Here is a 16,065-nt window from a genome sequence, read left to right on the forward strand (position 1 = left end):
TTTATCTTAAACAAAGTCAGTCAAATAAAGATTTAAGGGATTACGTGATCTCTATTTTATACAAGATAGAAAATAAAAGCAACTCAGATAGAGTACACATGTGTCTGGATCCAAACATAATTAATCTAGTCTATCAATCAAGGCTACGTGGCTGCAGACTAAATATCATAATAATAGTTCTCCAATAGGCGTCAGTTCCCGGAGAATCGTAATTGTGTGTGTATGGCAGTGGCACAATCCCAGAAATAAGAGATGTTTCTTATAGGTCAATCAATCATTCATTCATAAAGGTTTTCAAACGAGATCACCACATCATTTTGAACAAATAATCACAGGGTAATACGTTAAACCTTTTTCAATCAGTGAAGATAAACGGGTTGTTTATCTTAAACAAAGTCAGTCAAATAAAGATTTAAGGGATTACGTGATCCCTATTTTATACAAGATAGAAAATAAAAACAACTCATATAGAGTACACATGTGTCTGGATCCAAACATAATTAATCTAGTCTATCAATCAAGGCTACGTGGCTGCAGACTAAATATAATAATAATAGTTCTCCAATAGGCGCCAGTTCCCGGAGAATCGTAATTGTGTGTGTATGACAGTGGCACAATCCCAGAAATAAGAGACGTTTCTGCCGAGTGTGCTCAAGAAAACTATCTTGTCAGTCAAAGAAAGATATAAAATGTTTTTAGAGTCAACGATTCACCAACATATCGCTGACGTATTTTTCCTAACATTTCAGGAAATAAAGTTAGTATAGGTAACAAGGAATTAGTGTCATTCAAGAAGATAGACGCTCACAAGGTAGAGATGGCTCAATTTTAAATCATTAAAATATTATAAACAATATTTAAATATGATTTATAAAATTTAACCAAGGTTTATAAATTAAATACTCGGGTATTTATTATCTTAGAAGCTTTCCAAATAAATTAAATATTTTATTATTATAAATAAAGGTTTTTAATTAAATTGTTATTTCAAAAGTATATTAAAATTTTATTATAAATTAAAGACTTCCGTTAAACTCTAACACATTTACAAAATAGGTACCAACTGGTCACACGCCTATGCCCTAAGTCGGGGTGTGACACATAGGTGATTCCTTTTCAAAAATTACAGGAGAAGGCCTCGTAATTAATTTTCCAAGAGAACAAGATGTACACAAAGAAATCTTATCTGATTGTGGAATCCTTTGATATCTCGATGGATGCCCGTGAGTGTTTTCAATTATTATTTTCATCATTATATATCATATATAGCCTAATTTGTCATGCCATAAATTAAATGTCTCATGATCACAAAAGTTTTCCCTGACTGCCATATGTGCATGAGGCGCATTGATATGTGTAAAGTGTAAACCAAAACGGAGCATTTGTAGTTTTTCCTAAATATGATCTTTGCTAATGATATGCAAATATTTTTCATTACCAACAATCATTGACTAAGTATCATATTAATTATGATATATGTTTTTGAAACTCAACAAATTTTTGTTGATTTTGAGGAAACTAAAACATTTTCTATTATGAGTTTTATACCATTTGGTAATGCTAACATAACTTGAATCGATGATCCGGGTTATAAAAAGAGAAGGGTCGTCAAGAAAATATAATTATTTGGTTTTGAATTATTTAATTACCAAGAAATTCTGATATGACTTAGCATATATGGAAAGTCTAACAATGAAGCAATAGGAATGTGCCAAGTGTTCAAAAAAAAATATTGTGTTAATAGTATAGGTAGATGAGAATGAATATTGAATGATATCCGTATTAGTGTAGCTAATCGGGTATGAGTTATAGAAATCAAAAAATGGTCGCGTGTGTTTTGTTTTAATTGAATTTAATTTAGAATTATAATTATTAAAATTCTAAGATTGCAAGTTATTTTTTGAAAATATTCAATTAAACCAATAGTATGAGTCCTGATTATTTGAATTTTTTTTTGAATTATTTAATTGGGTAGAAAATCAAAGAAATGGTTGTTATATATGGAAGTAATAAGGTTGGACCAATAAAAAGAGGTTATGTGTCCATAAACTCTATTGTTTTAATAGCATATATAAACTAGATGATAAAATAATCATTTTTAATTTGTTAAAGTAGTTGAAATGTGGTGTCTTTGCTGTCGGCAAAAATTTTGGTATACAAAAACTTTACTTCTATAGTAACAACTTGATATGCGTTTTTGATATAAAATGATTGGAGTTGGTTATTGTGTAACATTTTTAGCAAAAACAGAGGGGTTGTATTTATCGGCTGTTTAGTGTAAAGGCCAAAATGACATCCGTATAGTTTAACTAAAAAGGTGAAAAATATGTTATGTGATGTCACTGTCACGTAGGTTTCGCTTGAAAAAACGTCCAGGATCACTAAAGTGTGATGGTTTGATATGGAAATTAAATAAAGAAAAAACATTTAAAATAAAGTGAATACGGTTTAAAATTTTCATTTTACAAGAAATTAAATGAAAAGTCATCCCGGCCCAACACCAGTTTTTCTCCCCACGCCTGCACGAGCTGCACCTAAAAGCGCCCATCCGTAATGATGTGTTGGGCGTTGTTATACTGAGATGGAGGTGAAAGTTGCTCCATTATAAACGGCCTTATTTATCATATTCTCCTGTAGAAAATCTTAATCATATAATTCTTTGAACACAGTTTGACTCGATAACAATTACACAAACAAATTCAATTTTACCAACAAATCTCAACTAAGATACAACAAAATCAAAAGAGTAATGTGCCATTTCTATCCATGAGGCTTGATCACTTACATAACTTGTCCAAGGCTCTTGCCATTTTTGATCAAATTATTAACTCCGTCTATATTCTAACGTTAAGTCACGGGCATTTCTATTTTTTACCTATTCGGAGGAAAGACAATTACATGTTTAACCATTTGAATATACTTTATTAAAAAATGTGGTATATCATTTTTAAGAAATTTGTCTTTCCAAGCCCACTTAATCACTTTAGCTTGAGTCCAAGCTTCTTATCATCAAATCCAGATTCCTTTCTTTTTCTGGTATAACAGCAATATTCATAGACATATTTAACCAGATATAAAAATAACGAAGACTCATGTTGTTTTAGATATATAATTTAAATGAAACAAACAACAATATCCAAATTTCAACCTCATAATTACAAAAACCAAAACTGGATTAAAATATCCAAATCTTCAACCTCTACAAAAACAACATAAACTTTCAGCACCAAGGTATTCAAAAGCCTCCTTTTTTTAGCTACCACCTTCCTCAGGGATCAGATTAGGAAGACTTTGTTCTGTAGGCGATCCCGGAACATACGGTACAAAACCACGACCACCAAAAACCGGACGCATGAAGGCATTATCAAACTTTCTCCAGTAATAGTGAACTGTGTGAGATGGTTTTGACAGGAACACCTGTAAAGCTGACTGGTAACCGGCATGATCAGCTTCTGGATCCCGCATATTTCCTAGAAGAGGAACATTAATGAAAGCTTTTGGGCTTGTTGGCTCAGAGGACTGCATTCGAGATATGTTTCTCGATGATGGTGGCAGCAGCAGTCTCACTAGAGGCTTAGTTATCAATCCAAATACCTGGAACAATTTACAAAAAAGTTAAATTATAAAAACATGAATTGTTTCTGTATATGTAAAAAATATATAATGTCAAATTAAAAAAAAAAAAACTTACCATTGTACTAAAGAGAACAACGGTGATGGTACTTGTTATCATGATCGCGTTCCCACGCAAATGTGTATGACCCGACCTTGTGAACTGCGACGTTAAGAAAGTAAAGTTGTTTAAATGTGATTTTGCTATTAAAAGATATTATTAAACTTTAAAAGTTAAAACCATAAAACTGACCTGGTTATAGGCAAGGGCCATAGAAACAGCACCTCTCATAAGACCGGCCCACCAAATCAAAACCTTAAAAAACAAAAGTTAACATTAAAACGGTGAGGATTTGTTTAATTGTTTCAGATTTGTGTTATACTGAATTAACATGAGGGAAACGTGTAACGAGTTCATACCTGCTGCTTACAAGTGATTTTTTCTCTTTCGTTATTCTTTGTCAAGTTGGATAAATATGATAACGGGAAAACAAAGCATCCTCTTCCAACCAAAACCAATCCCAATAAAATAGAACTCACTGCCACTGATGTTCCCGGGCTGACAGTTAAAAAAACAGTGATTATTATGACCGGTAACAAACAACGTATATAAAGTTAATTAACTTCTTTAATAAAACGTACGTGTCTTGTACAAAGTGCCACTTTTCAATGTCCAATGCATCCATGCCAACATAAAGAAAGATAAATAGCTCTGAAATGAACGATAATGTTGCAAAAGCGTGCCTGAAAGAACAAGTGAGTACATACAGTTGAACTAATCATGTTTAGCTTGTTGATTTGTAACATACTTGGTTGTGACTCTTGATTTCTCTGTGACATTATGCCAAGTGTAGTGAGACATCACAATTCCACAAAAGAAAACCGTAAGAATGCCACTCAAATGAAACAACTGCAAAAAAAAGTGAAAAGTTTTAAGGTTATCTAACCGTACAGACGATAACAATAAACTTTACAAAGTTGAGCATAAAGAAAAGTCTTACTTCAGCTAACATGTATGAAAGGTAAGCCATTAATATCATGATGGCAACTTCTCGGTCCGTTGAATGCCTAATATATAGCAAACCAAATAAGGTATGAATATTCTTCAACTAAATATCATCATTTTTAATAAATATACCTTCCAAAGTATAGTGTTTTAATGACATATGCACTTAGTAGTCCAGCCTGAATAGAAGTAAAAAGTCACATGATTATGCCTTTCGATATAGCTTTTAAATAAAATGGAAATATGTAAGCATGTAGACGTACGCCAACTCCTAGAACTGTGCTTGTGACAAATAAATAAAGAAAATCTCCAAGTAAATGAAACGCATCACTCGTTGTGATCCGAGAAAAATCAAAGTGTTGGACCGCATTGAAAATCACAACTGATGTAGCATCATTCACAACGCCTTCACCGAACACCAAACTGTATAATAAAGGGGTTTCATCTTGATTGAGCACCTGCAAAGTGCAAACAGAATCTGTTGCAGAAAAGATTGCTCCTAATGCTGGAACAGAACAAGGTTGAGAATATTAGCAAATGAATAAATATTATAAAAATGTTATGAAATAAAAGAGTTTAAGTCATGAAACCTAGAAAGTCTCCTAGATCAAGAGAACCGACATTCATTCTTTTGAAAATTTGTGTAGCCCCTGTAAAGAAGTTATTAAAACTAGTTCAGATTGGTAAACCATGCAGTATTCCTAGATACGACATTAAACGAAGAAAGATATTCACGTAAACATAATTAAAGTCAACGATTCCCGTTTCGGGATATGGAATTCGTAATTGATATCCCCTCCTTTTATAAAGGTTATGAACCAAATAGGTCACATGTGTTTGTTGCAGATATAGTTATGATTTGAACATTTGAAATTTAAGCAATCTAGTATAACTAGCAATTTGAAAATGTCAAAGATCAACCAAATGTAGCAATTCAACAATTCTACATACCTTATGATAAAAATAAATAAAGTGAAGATGCATTTAAGTTAAGAAGTTGAGAGTGTACCAAACGATATGATGGTGAAGGATATCACGGTACCAATAGCACCAAATAGCACAATGGTCATGAAGTTGCGAAAAAACTGTTTCTTCTTCACTTGGAACCTGTTAATATATCATTGCAAAGATAACAAGAACAAGGTAATAACTAATAACCATGAAAAATTAAGAATTTACAAATAAAACAGCAACTAAAAGATTGTGCACGTACGTAGTGGTCACGAGCAAATTATTTAAAACACAAGATCAAATTTTAACACACATGTAGTTAAGGGTCAATTGACAAATGCATATTTCATCCATATGACATCATCATATGGTAGACGATGTAAAATTACCAAGTGAATATCACAAACCCTCGACCAACCTAACTTGTCGAACACACCAAGATTTAAACACCACTTCGACTCTTTTTTACATTTTGAAAACAAAAATTTGATACAAGAACAATTAACCCTAACAAGCCTTAGGAAACACAATCAAACTCAAATTTAGATTCAAACTATAATAACTATTAGTTCCTAGACTTTAGATCTCCAAACCGCCCCTTCAGATCTTCCATACGACCCTTCTTTGTTCGACATTGAAACAATTTCAATATACCATGCAAAGTGAATCCAACTAGTTGACCCGCAACAAAGATCATAACTATAACTTAAAAATCAATTATTGCTAACTAATAATACAATTTCTAGTTAAAATTCCATTTCAATTTAAAGCCGACATTACTCAATTAATAAACACTCTCCTAATCTTAAATTCTTGTTATGCCTAAATCCTAACGAACCTAACCGAGCACCGACTATAATAACTGTAAATCTACAAATAAGCATTAAAAGCAAATAAATTAAACTCACCCGGCATTAAAGATAATCGGCGGAAGAAGATAAATGAAGAACAAGTCTTCACTAAACACAAACAAATGTGAATGTTTTCCTCCAGTACTTAATAAAATAATAGCTCCAGTGCATAGACCCTACAAATACAAAACAACAATCAAAATTCAAATAAAACAAATCATTTCATTATAAATCTATTATCACAAACACACTTACAATCAAAAGCGCGGTGATCGATTCATTCATCCAGCGGCTCTCCTCCAACAAATGGCCGATGACAATACACGCGCAAAGAAGAGCAACAAAAAGGTTCATATTAACCACAGCAGCATACTCAGATGCAGCCAGTGAGGTAGTGTTCATCTTGGCCATCAATAACCCTAAATCCGGCAACATTGTGTCCAATCTAACAAATCTCAACACACAAACAATATAAATCTGTTTAATCATATATTCACATAACCTAAAGAAACAAATACATGCAATATTATTGAATCAATGATTTTAAATTACCAAAATGTGACAACAATAGATGGATTTGAGAGAGATGAATCGATGTGTGACTCAAAATGTGAAGGTTGTATGTGAAATGTGAAGGAACATTAATGTTAATATTAATATTAATAATATTAATAATAAATATTATTATTATTAGGTTTCAAATGATGATGTCACGAGAAGAACAAGAGGGAAGGTGTTTATATATATATGGAGGAAGGAGGGACAAAGTTTAAATAATGTTCGATAATTTAGGACCTTGTAGTATTTCACTTTTTTAAATTTGGTCCTAAATATTTAGTTTTGTCAAATCATATTTTCAATGTTTATTCCATAGATAAATAATATAAAAATTGGTGAATTGAGTTTTGGGAAAATATGAAAGTATGAGTGGTAGATTGTAAATAATTGTGTTTCGAGATATTGTCTATTAATTTCAATATTTGTTGGTTTTAATTAGTTTAACAAAAGTTTTCTTACATTATTCAATTCCTTAATTATATAGATTTATTACATCTTTTGGATAACTTAATGTTATTTCTATATGCATCTAAAATATTAACCTTAAATTAAGCTTAACTTATTTAACATTTGTAATTACTTTTAAAATATGAACTTGTGTTGTGATAATGTTAGTTTTAATTTGTGTGTTTTATAAAGTTTGTTACAGCTATTAAAAAAAGTAAGATCGAGGGGGTAAGACATGACGGACAGACGGAGACTTTCATGAACTTGTGTATGTTTACTCTTTATTTTTTATTTTTTCATATAACTTTTATCACAAGTTTTATGTATTTGTATTTAGGTAAATATAGAGAGTATGATATTGTGAAAGTAGTGGTTGGAATTTGGAAAGGTGATAAATGGTTGGTGTGTGAATGGGAAGACGGTAAAGAGTTGTTAAAACAAATAGGAGGACTAATAAAGGAAGAAAACAAAAGTTGGAGGACTCTCTAGTAAGTAATAAATTGTCTATACGAGGATACACGTGCAAGAATCCATTTTTGCATGGTGACCACTCATTGGATGGTTCATACTTTTGCTCTCACTCGCTCACTTTTTGAGGTATTTAGGCACCAACTTTGGCCTTCCTCACACCACTTTTACTAAGTCTACACTTCTAAATCACAATATTAATATTATTAGTACCCTCCACAATCAAGTGTTTTTCATGTGATTCAAAAATATAATTATTAAATAGGTGTAGTGTTATAAATATTTATTGTTTTTGTTGGGGGTAGTTTGATAAATCATAAAAAGTGTGTTTTAAAGAACTATTGATAAATAGGTGTTGTTTTAACTCATTATATTTATATTTTACCAATAAATTATATATTTTTAACATTTTATACCCTTTTTACTTTTTTTTTTAGTATTAGGCTATGTGTTATACTCATAATAAAGGCATGACCGGTGCTTAGATTAGATGGCACCGTGGTTTAAGATCTTTTCTTTTGTCATTTTCTTTACTTTTCTTTTGTTTTTAGTGGGTGGTAGGAAATGCTTAATGCTGAGTTGTTGCTAATGCAACTGACATACTAATTTAAATGATAATTTGTTTGGTTTGGATTTGAAAATAGTAGCGTACCCGTATCCAAAATCAGTAAAACTGGGTATCAAGTAGCATACCGCATTTTATGACAAGGGCAGCGGTACGAGTACTTCGATATTATACCACTTTGTTATTTTTTTACAAATCTCCACTAAATTTGGTATCGGTATCGATACATGTATGAATAACAAATAAGCTGAAATGGTCCGAGTATCGGTACAAGAGGGGTTCCGAATTGACTAAATTGGTATGGTATTGGTACAGTACCAGCATTCAGTAAACTATAATGTCAAAACCACAATACCAAAACAAATAAACCATAATACCAAATATACCCCCCTCCCTTCTCTTTGAATATGCGCACGGGTTGGGTTTCCCAATAAAACTATACATATTTCAAACGGGTACCGGGTACCGAAATGCCCGTATCCCTACCCCGTTAGTAGCGAATACCGAATGTCTAAAATCCCGGTACCGATAACGATACCAATACGTGGGTACGGGTATTCGGTAAAAAAATCTCATCCCTGAATCATAATTTTCAAAGTTAGATAATTTTCAAAGTTAAGACTGAAAACCGAAACTAACTTATATAAAACATTAATCATCTAAATCAAATAATAAACAAAATATGCTTCAAAGTAATTGACGGATTGACACATTAACAAGTTTAACTCAGTTACGATCTTTAACTCATTCAAGACATAAAAAATAGAAACCAAATAGGCTCAAACAACATCACCTATAAATCCCACTTGGCTAAAGTGGTATTCATTTCAAGCTTACGGGTTCACGCGTTTACCCATTTTTACCATTTAACGTCTTTACCTGTTCATAGCATAAAAACTAAAAACCAAATATAGTGAAGTGTACAAATGAGAACACAAACTCAAACGAATAGCGAGTACCGAGTATGTGAGACATTGTACAAACTACAAACATACAAACAGCCGCAAAATCCGAACGTATCATTGGTTACAGTACGAAGAGAAAGGATCGGTACAGGAGAGAACCGTACCCTTTCTACTTCAGCCATAGGGTTTCAAAAGTACAAAATCCTCACCACATAAAAGGCTTGGCAAGAAACCGAGGCTAACCTACCAACACGATTGATCTGACTGTAATACGTGCTTCGGCTAGAAATGTATACATCCATATGAGAGATCATTACATATCATATAGATGCAAGTATGCACATTGTAGTACAGTACATAAAAAACAAACATCTATTCAAATATATATACCTACAACAACAAATACAAATGGATACAGACAGACACATCTCAGTTAACTCAAATCCATGATATAATTACCAACAGTCAAACCAAATATCAACTTTTTTTTACAAAAGTCAACCAGCACTTTCCCTTTTTACCCCCAACCAACATACCACATAACAATCAGCAAGTAACTAACTAACTTGCTCATGAAAAAACACAAACACATGATATTAACCAACCTTAAACTCCATCACATCACTCATTTGTAGCATCAAAACTACCACCAGTACCACCACCCATTGTGTTTGTCCTCTTTCTGTCCCTCCGATTCTCTCCCACCCAAACTTTAGCCTCCGCCACCGCCCGTTCTCTATCAACATCCCGGTTCCTAGCCCGACCCGTATTCACAGGACTATCCTTTTCACAATCAGGGTCATCCACCAAACCCCATTTCCTACCCGACCCGTTACTGCTTTCACCGTTTCCGATATCGGGTCGAGTACTAATTTTTCTGTAATCGGGTGAGTTTTTGCCGGTAGAAGGGGACCCGGTGTCCAGACCAGCGTCGACACTAGGGTTCCTAGTCCGGGTCCTGGGAGTGCCTGACCCACTGCCTCGGGCTCGCTCGGTGCGGACCGCTTCGGGGTCGTAGGGCTGAGAGGCTAAGTAGGTTAAAGCGGTTACAACGTCACCGATTAGAGGACGTGTAGCGGCTTGTTCTTGTAAACACATTGCTGCCACTGCAAGTGCTTGGTAAAGTCCTCTCACTGGGTAGCGTCCTTGTAATAACGGGTCAGCCATTTTTGGGAATTTCCTCCGGTCTTTGAAAAGCGGTCGGGCCTACAAATTATTACAAGAAAATGGTGAAATACGATCTCCAGTGAATTCCAAAAAACTGATTATTATCCTTCTTATTTAGGGGTGTAAATGAGCCGAGGCCGGGCTTGAGCCGAGCCGAACCAAGCCCGGCCTCGGCTCGGGCCTCTGATCGTTTATTACTTACTAATTAATCTATATGCACTTAATTTTACTTTTTAATCTATAATTCAATTATAACTTGTATATATAGCATTATATATGTTTATTTTCATCATAATTTATGTATAAATGTATAATAATAACTATCATACAAATATGTATAATAATACTGAATAATAATTATATAAATAATAGGTTCGTTAAGGCTTGTGAGCCAGCTCAAGCCTGATAAGTGAAGCTCGGCCTCATGCTCGTTTATTAAATAAGGTACTTTTAAGGCTCGAGTTCGCTTAAACTCGTATGTATTTGATCTTTAAGCGAACCAGACTCGAGTACCTCATGAGCGGCTTGGCTCCGTTTACACCATTTTATTCTTTTCGCGAGGTGGCAAACTGAGCGGTTGGTATATTGTAAAGCATGTGTTAAAGTTGGTAATTTTTAATTTAAATCAAGCCAGGTTGAAACAGGTTATCTTTAATAGTCGTTCATGTTGGTGAAAGTTGGTTTGACCCGGCAACACTGTACCTTTTTCCAAAAAAAATAATAATAATGTATTTGGGTGGCGAACTGGCAAAGCTCCCATGTGTTGTAACTACTTAATAGACATCTGAGTATGTATTTGGTTTCATTTATACCAGTTCTGGTGAATGATAATGAAACACGTTAATTACTTTGTAAAAGACCAACAAATATAGCCTATAACACATTGACATCTAATCAAAGGTATACTCATCTTTTCAAAATTTTAAAAGGCATTTTTGTCATATGAAACCAAATACATACTAGAGTGTGCAAGTGGCCTATAAAATACTTTCACTATATAATAAAATAAGTTGAATAACTGGCTACCGCATACATTATCTCAAAGTCTTATAGATAATTAATATATTAAATATGATTATAGAAACTACATTTAAACAATAATCTGACTATGTGTTTGACCCATAGGAAATAAGATGCAACTTGACTCTTAAAAATATAAAAAAGTGAAGGTTCGTAAATTTACACACACATACAAAAGTACAGGGTCAAATGGGTCGTCCAGCATCACCCGAAAGTGTATTTTAAGACTTCAGTGCATAAAGCTCCTAGCTTTTTTAAAAAGAACATTTGCTGAAATAATATTATTCTCATCACAAGTCCTTAGTTTTTTTAGTTATAACAAATAGTATTTTGACTCATAAAACATAAAAATGACTCGTTTTTACGCGTTTCCCATCCCTCCCATTTTACCACCTCTACATGTAGATTTGACAGTTGAAACTTGAAAGTTAATTGCGATATAAAACTTACCCAAGCAACAAGATTATGTTCTCCAGGAGCACGGGTATTGTCAATGGCTTTTCGTCCAGTAATAAGTTCAAGAAAAACGACACCAAAACTGTAGACATCAGATTTTAAAGTGAGTTGACCGGTCATGGCATACTCGGGAGCACAGTAGCCATATGTGCCCATAACCCTGGTGGAAACATGTGTTTTATCGCCTACGGGCCCAAGTTTCGCAAGTCCAAAATCAGAGAGTTTAGGGTGGAATCCTTCGTTAAGAAGAATGTTGGATGATTTTAAGTCTCTGTATATGACAGGCGGGTTTGCTTTGTCATGTAAATATTCCAAACCCTTGGCCGCACCAGCAGCTATTTTCATCCTTGTGTTCCAGTCTAATGGTTCATCTGGTGGAAGATCTGGAAAAAAAAACGTATTATGACTGTATGTTCTAAGCAAGTTTGTTTCAAGTTCATATGATACATATATGAAGTTTAACAGGTAAGAAATAATTCCATAGCACTGAAAAATCTTGAAGTTTATATAGCATGGGTGTAAACAGGCCAAAATCGCTCGTGAGTTGCTCAAGATCAGCTTGCTAGAAGCTCGTGCTGAGCAGAGCTTAGAGGAGCTCAAGAGGTAAAAATGAGTTTCTTTAACAAACGAGCCCGAGTCAAAGCTTCACTTGTTGACCTCAAGCAGGCCCAAAGGTTTAAACAAGCCTACTATTCAGTATTCATGCAACTTTTATATAATATAAAAATATATCTGTATAATAATTAATATCGTATATAGAATTATGATAATAAAAAAATGTAACTATAAATTCATATAAACTAATTAATAAATAATCAACAAGCCAAGCCCGAGCTTGAAAAACTACTCATGAGCCAAGCTTGAGTTATAGAAATAAAGCTCGAAACGAGCTCTTGTAAACTAAACGACCCGAGCTCGAGCTTGAGCTTAGGTGAGCTCTGACTCGGCTCTCCATGATTACACCCATACTAAATAGTATGCGAAAAGGGATGCCATGAGCATATTTTCTTATTCATATTTTGTATGTTAATTATGCAAGATGTAACAGATATGAATAAACAAACAATGAGACGTAAACTGTGCGCGTGTGCAATGAAAGTTATCCAGATTGGGTTCCTCGTATGTCTCCTATTAAATTTTGACTACCAAAGAGAAGTCTTAACTTTTTAACTAAAAGATAATAACACTCACGAAGGCCTATAGGTGCTAGGTGGCAGAATGGGCGGGTCAGGACGGATTTACCCAAAACACATCGTCCAAAAAATATTAAAATGCATGATATGTCAAATCTGATTATAAAATTGATATTATTTCAGTATTAACCTTATTAACTAAGTTATTTATTTTACCCCTTTGACCCATTAGAAATAATGCATAATCCGAATCGAATTGCTATCCTTACTGAGGGCCAACTAAATAATACAACAACCAATGTTGCAGATTTCCAATAGAAGTATATTCCAAACAGAAAGAATCAAGTGAAATATCCAAAACCTATTTTCTTCTCTAACTTCACTAACGGTTATATATAGCAACATGACGAAATAAATAAATAAATAAACATCATGGATGATAGAAAATAATGAAAATACTTATAGAAAAAGTTCTCTAGTTGTTCTTATCAACAATTAAACGACATTAAAGTTATGCATGAATGCTAAAGCAGGATAGCATGCCTACAAAAGCTGTTAATGAATTTAATGATATTAAAAGTCTATCCATTTTCTATTTCTTTTTGTCAGTGGTGTGTTTTTAGCATTTACATAAATATGTTAGTCATTAATAAGAAAAAAGAATTTCGTCAAGTACAATGATATAAAATGCTAAACTCTCCACATGTGTTACATTAGACACCAACTCTACTTCAACACTACACGTTGACTCATTGTTATAAGTTCTCTAAAAAACGAGTTCAAACCAGGTCTCATATGCGGTAATTTGGGCTTTGATGACTTATGAGTGCATTTGTATGCTTACTAGTGTTCAACTTAGAAAACAATGCCATATCATAGTTTCATCTACTATGCGTATGTCACATCTAGAACTTTTTAGTAACAAACTTAACGCCATTGAAAACATTTCTAACGAATAACGATGCATAAAAAAGTAAATGAACAAAGAAAAGAATATGACCATGTAAATGATCCTCGAGCGATCCCAAAGGCATAAACTCATAAACAAGAAGGCGTTGATCTCCATCCGCACAATAACCAATCAAATTCACAAGATTCGGATGATGTAACAAGCTAAGCATCAAAACCTCCACCAAAAACTCTCTATTCCCTTGAAGACCATTTCTATCAAGCTGTTTCACTGCAACCACCTGTAGCAAACTTACTTTCGTCATTCACGATAATAACAATTAATATTAATATTACAACACATGAATTTCAAAATGTAACTCACCTGTCCCGTGCTATCCAAACGACCTTTATAAACCCGCCCAAAACCACCTTCTCCTAACAACGAATCGGGCCTAAAATTCTTGGTTGCTGCAGCCAGCTCACGAAAAGTAAATGTTTGCGCTGCAATGTTTGCAGGCGGTGCGTCTTTCGTAACCGTTTGTTCTTTCTTAGGATCCAAATTAACCTTAGATTGAGATTTTGATTTTCCTATCACAATTATAAAACAAAAAACACAAAGCAGATCTTCAAATTACATTCTTGAACCATCACATTACTCCAAACCAATCCAAAATCAAGAAAATCAAGAATCTAACCAACTCAACAGATCAATTCCAACCCACAAAAATTACACTAAAAAAATCAAAACTTGATGATGAAAAACTGATTAATTACTTAATTACCTGAACTAACCCTACTGACATGATTCAATTGATGACCAGCTGAACCTTCTTTCCCAATATCCTTCTTCACCACTTCTTTCACACCATTTGCTTCGTTTGATGACCCAAAGCATGGAAAACACCCACCCATGCCAAAAAGATGCAAACCCACTAATTATTTCAGATAGGTATGTGTAAAAACACCTCCTTTTGCAATAATCTTGAATACCCACAAATTATTTCAGATGGGTTTTTCTAAAAACACTTCCTTTTGCAATAATCTTGAATACCCACAAATTATTTCAGATGGGTAAGTTTAAAAACACCTCCTTTTGCAATAATCTTGAATACCCACAAATTATTTCAGATGGGTATGTGTAAAAACACTTCCTTTTGCAATAATCTTGAACACACACAAATTATTTCAGATGGGTATGTGTAAAAACACCTCCTTTTGCAGTAATCTTGAATACCCACAAATTATTACAGATGGGTATGTGTAAAAACACCTCCTTTTGCAATAATCTTGAACACCCACAAACTTACACAAAAAAAAAAGATTTAACTTTCTTGGTCTAAACAGACCCAAATCAAAAACCCATGAATAATTTGAGCTGACCGATCATCAACAGTAAGTAACAAAAGTAGATCAACAAATTGAAGAAATGTTGTTGTTGTTGCAATAATAATAATAATAATAATAATAATAATAATAATAATAATATCTTGTGGTGAAAAAGAAAAAGAATGGATTTTTGGGTGGGTTAATGTAATGTAAATATGTAATGAAATGAAGAAGAACTAGGTGAAGTAGATAGTAGATATTATAGTGTCGAAATCTACGGTCATGGGTTTGGATTTGGATTTGGGTTTGGGTTTGGGTTTGGAATACGAGCAAATTACGGGTTCGGGCCATCATTAACGGCTCCGGTGGGTTTTGTGATGGGTGGGTGGGTGGGTGGGTGGTGGGGTCAGCAAGATGTATGTGTGTATGTGCTTTCATACTTCTTTTAGTTGTTTGTGATCATGAGATTTAGAATATGTTTTAATTGATATGTAAAAGTTTGTTAAGTATATAGTTTTTTAAGTAAAAGGAGCTAGAGATTGGAAATATATGTTGAATACTAAAGAAACAGTAATCGACCCGGGCAGATTACGGATAATCTGGGGGTTAAATAGATGTTTCCCACGAGGGGTTATGTCCGGCAAAGATGGTTCTTCTAGTGACCTGCAAAACAGACACCGTGAGCTCGTCACTGAGAAGGGGGGGTACC

The 16,065-nt window shown here is 33.7% G+C and overlaps 2 protein-coding genes across 2 annotated transcripts; both read right to left on the minus strand.

Annotated features, from left to right (window-relative positions):
* Positions 1-3,014: 3,014 nt before the first annotated feature.
* LOC143540583 (sodium/hydrogen exchanger 1-like) lies at positions 3,015-6,982 on the minus strand. The gene is made up of 13 exons (XM_077033603.1): positions 6,676-6,982; positions 6,478-6,596; positions 5,628-5,725; positions 5,209-5,268; positions 4,882-5,123; positions 4,751-4,797; positions 4,614-4,680; positions 4,422-4,522; positions 4,255-4,356; positions 4,033-4,171; positions 3,866-3,928; positions 3,692-3,775; positions 3,015-3,594 (listed from the first exon to the last, which is right to left on the minus strand). The coding sequence occupies exons 1-13, from the start codon at positions 6,907-6,909 to the stop codon at positions 3,253-3,255; spliced, it is 1,698 nt and encodes a 565-aa protein (XP_076889718.1). The 5' UTR covers positions 6,910-6,982; the 3' UTR covers positions 3,015-3,252.
* Positions 6,983-9,944: 2,962 nt separating this feature from the next.
* LOC143542845 (serine/threonine-protein kinase PBL27-like) lies at positions 9,945-15,328 on the minus strand. The gene is made up of 5 exons (XM_077035328.1): positions 14,813-15,328; positions 14,413-14,618; positions 14,140-14,329; positions 12,001-12,389; positions 9,945-10,569 (listed from the first exon to the last, which is right to left on the minus strand). The coding sequence occupies exons 1-5, from the start codon at positions 14,940-14,942 to the stop codon at positions 9,985-9,987; spliced, it is 1,500 nt and encodes a 499-aa protein (XP_076891443.1). The 5' UTR covers positions 14,943-15,328; the 3' UTR covers positions 9,945-9,984.
* Between the last annotated feature and the right edge of the window lie 737 nt (positions 15,329-16,065).

This window comes from Bidens hawaiensis, unplaced genomic scaffold (genome assembly GCF_021521415.1).
Source record: "Bidens hawaiensis isolate Kalapana, Puna unplaced genomic scaffold, B.hawaiensis_p1.1 tig00000820_1, whole genome shotgun sequence".
Lineage (NCBI taxonomy): Eukaryota > Viridiplantae > Streptophyta > Magnoliopsida > Asterales > Asteraceae > Bidens > Bidens hawaiensis.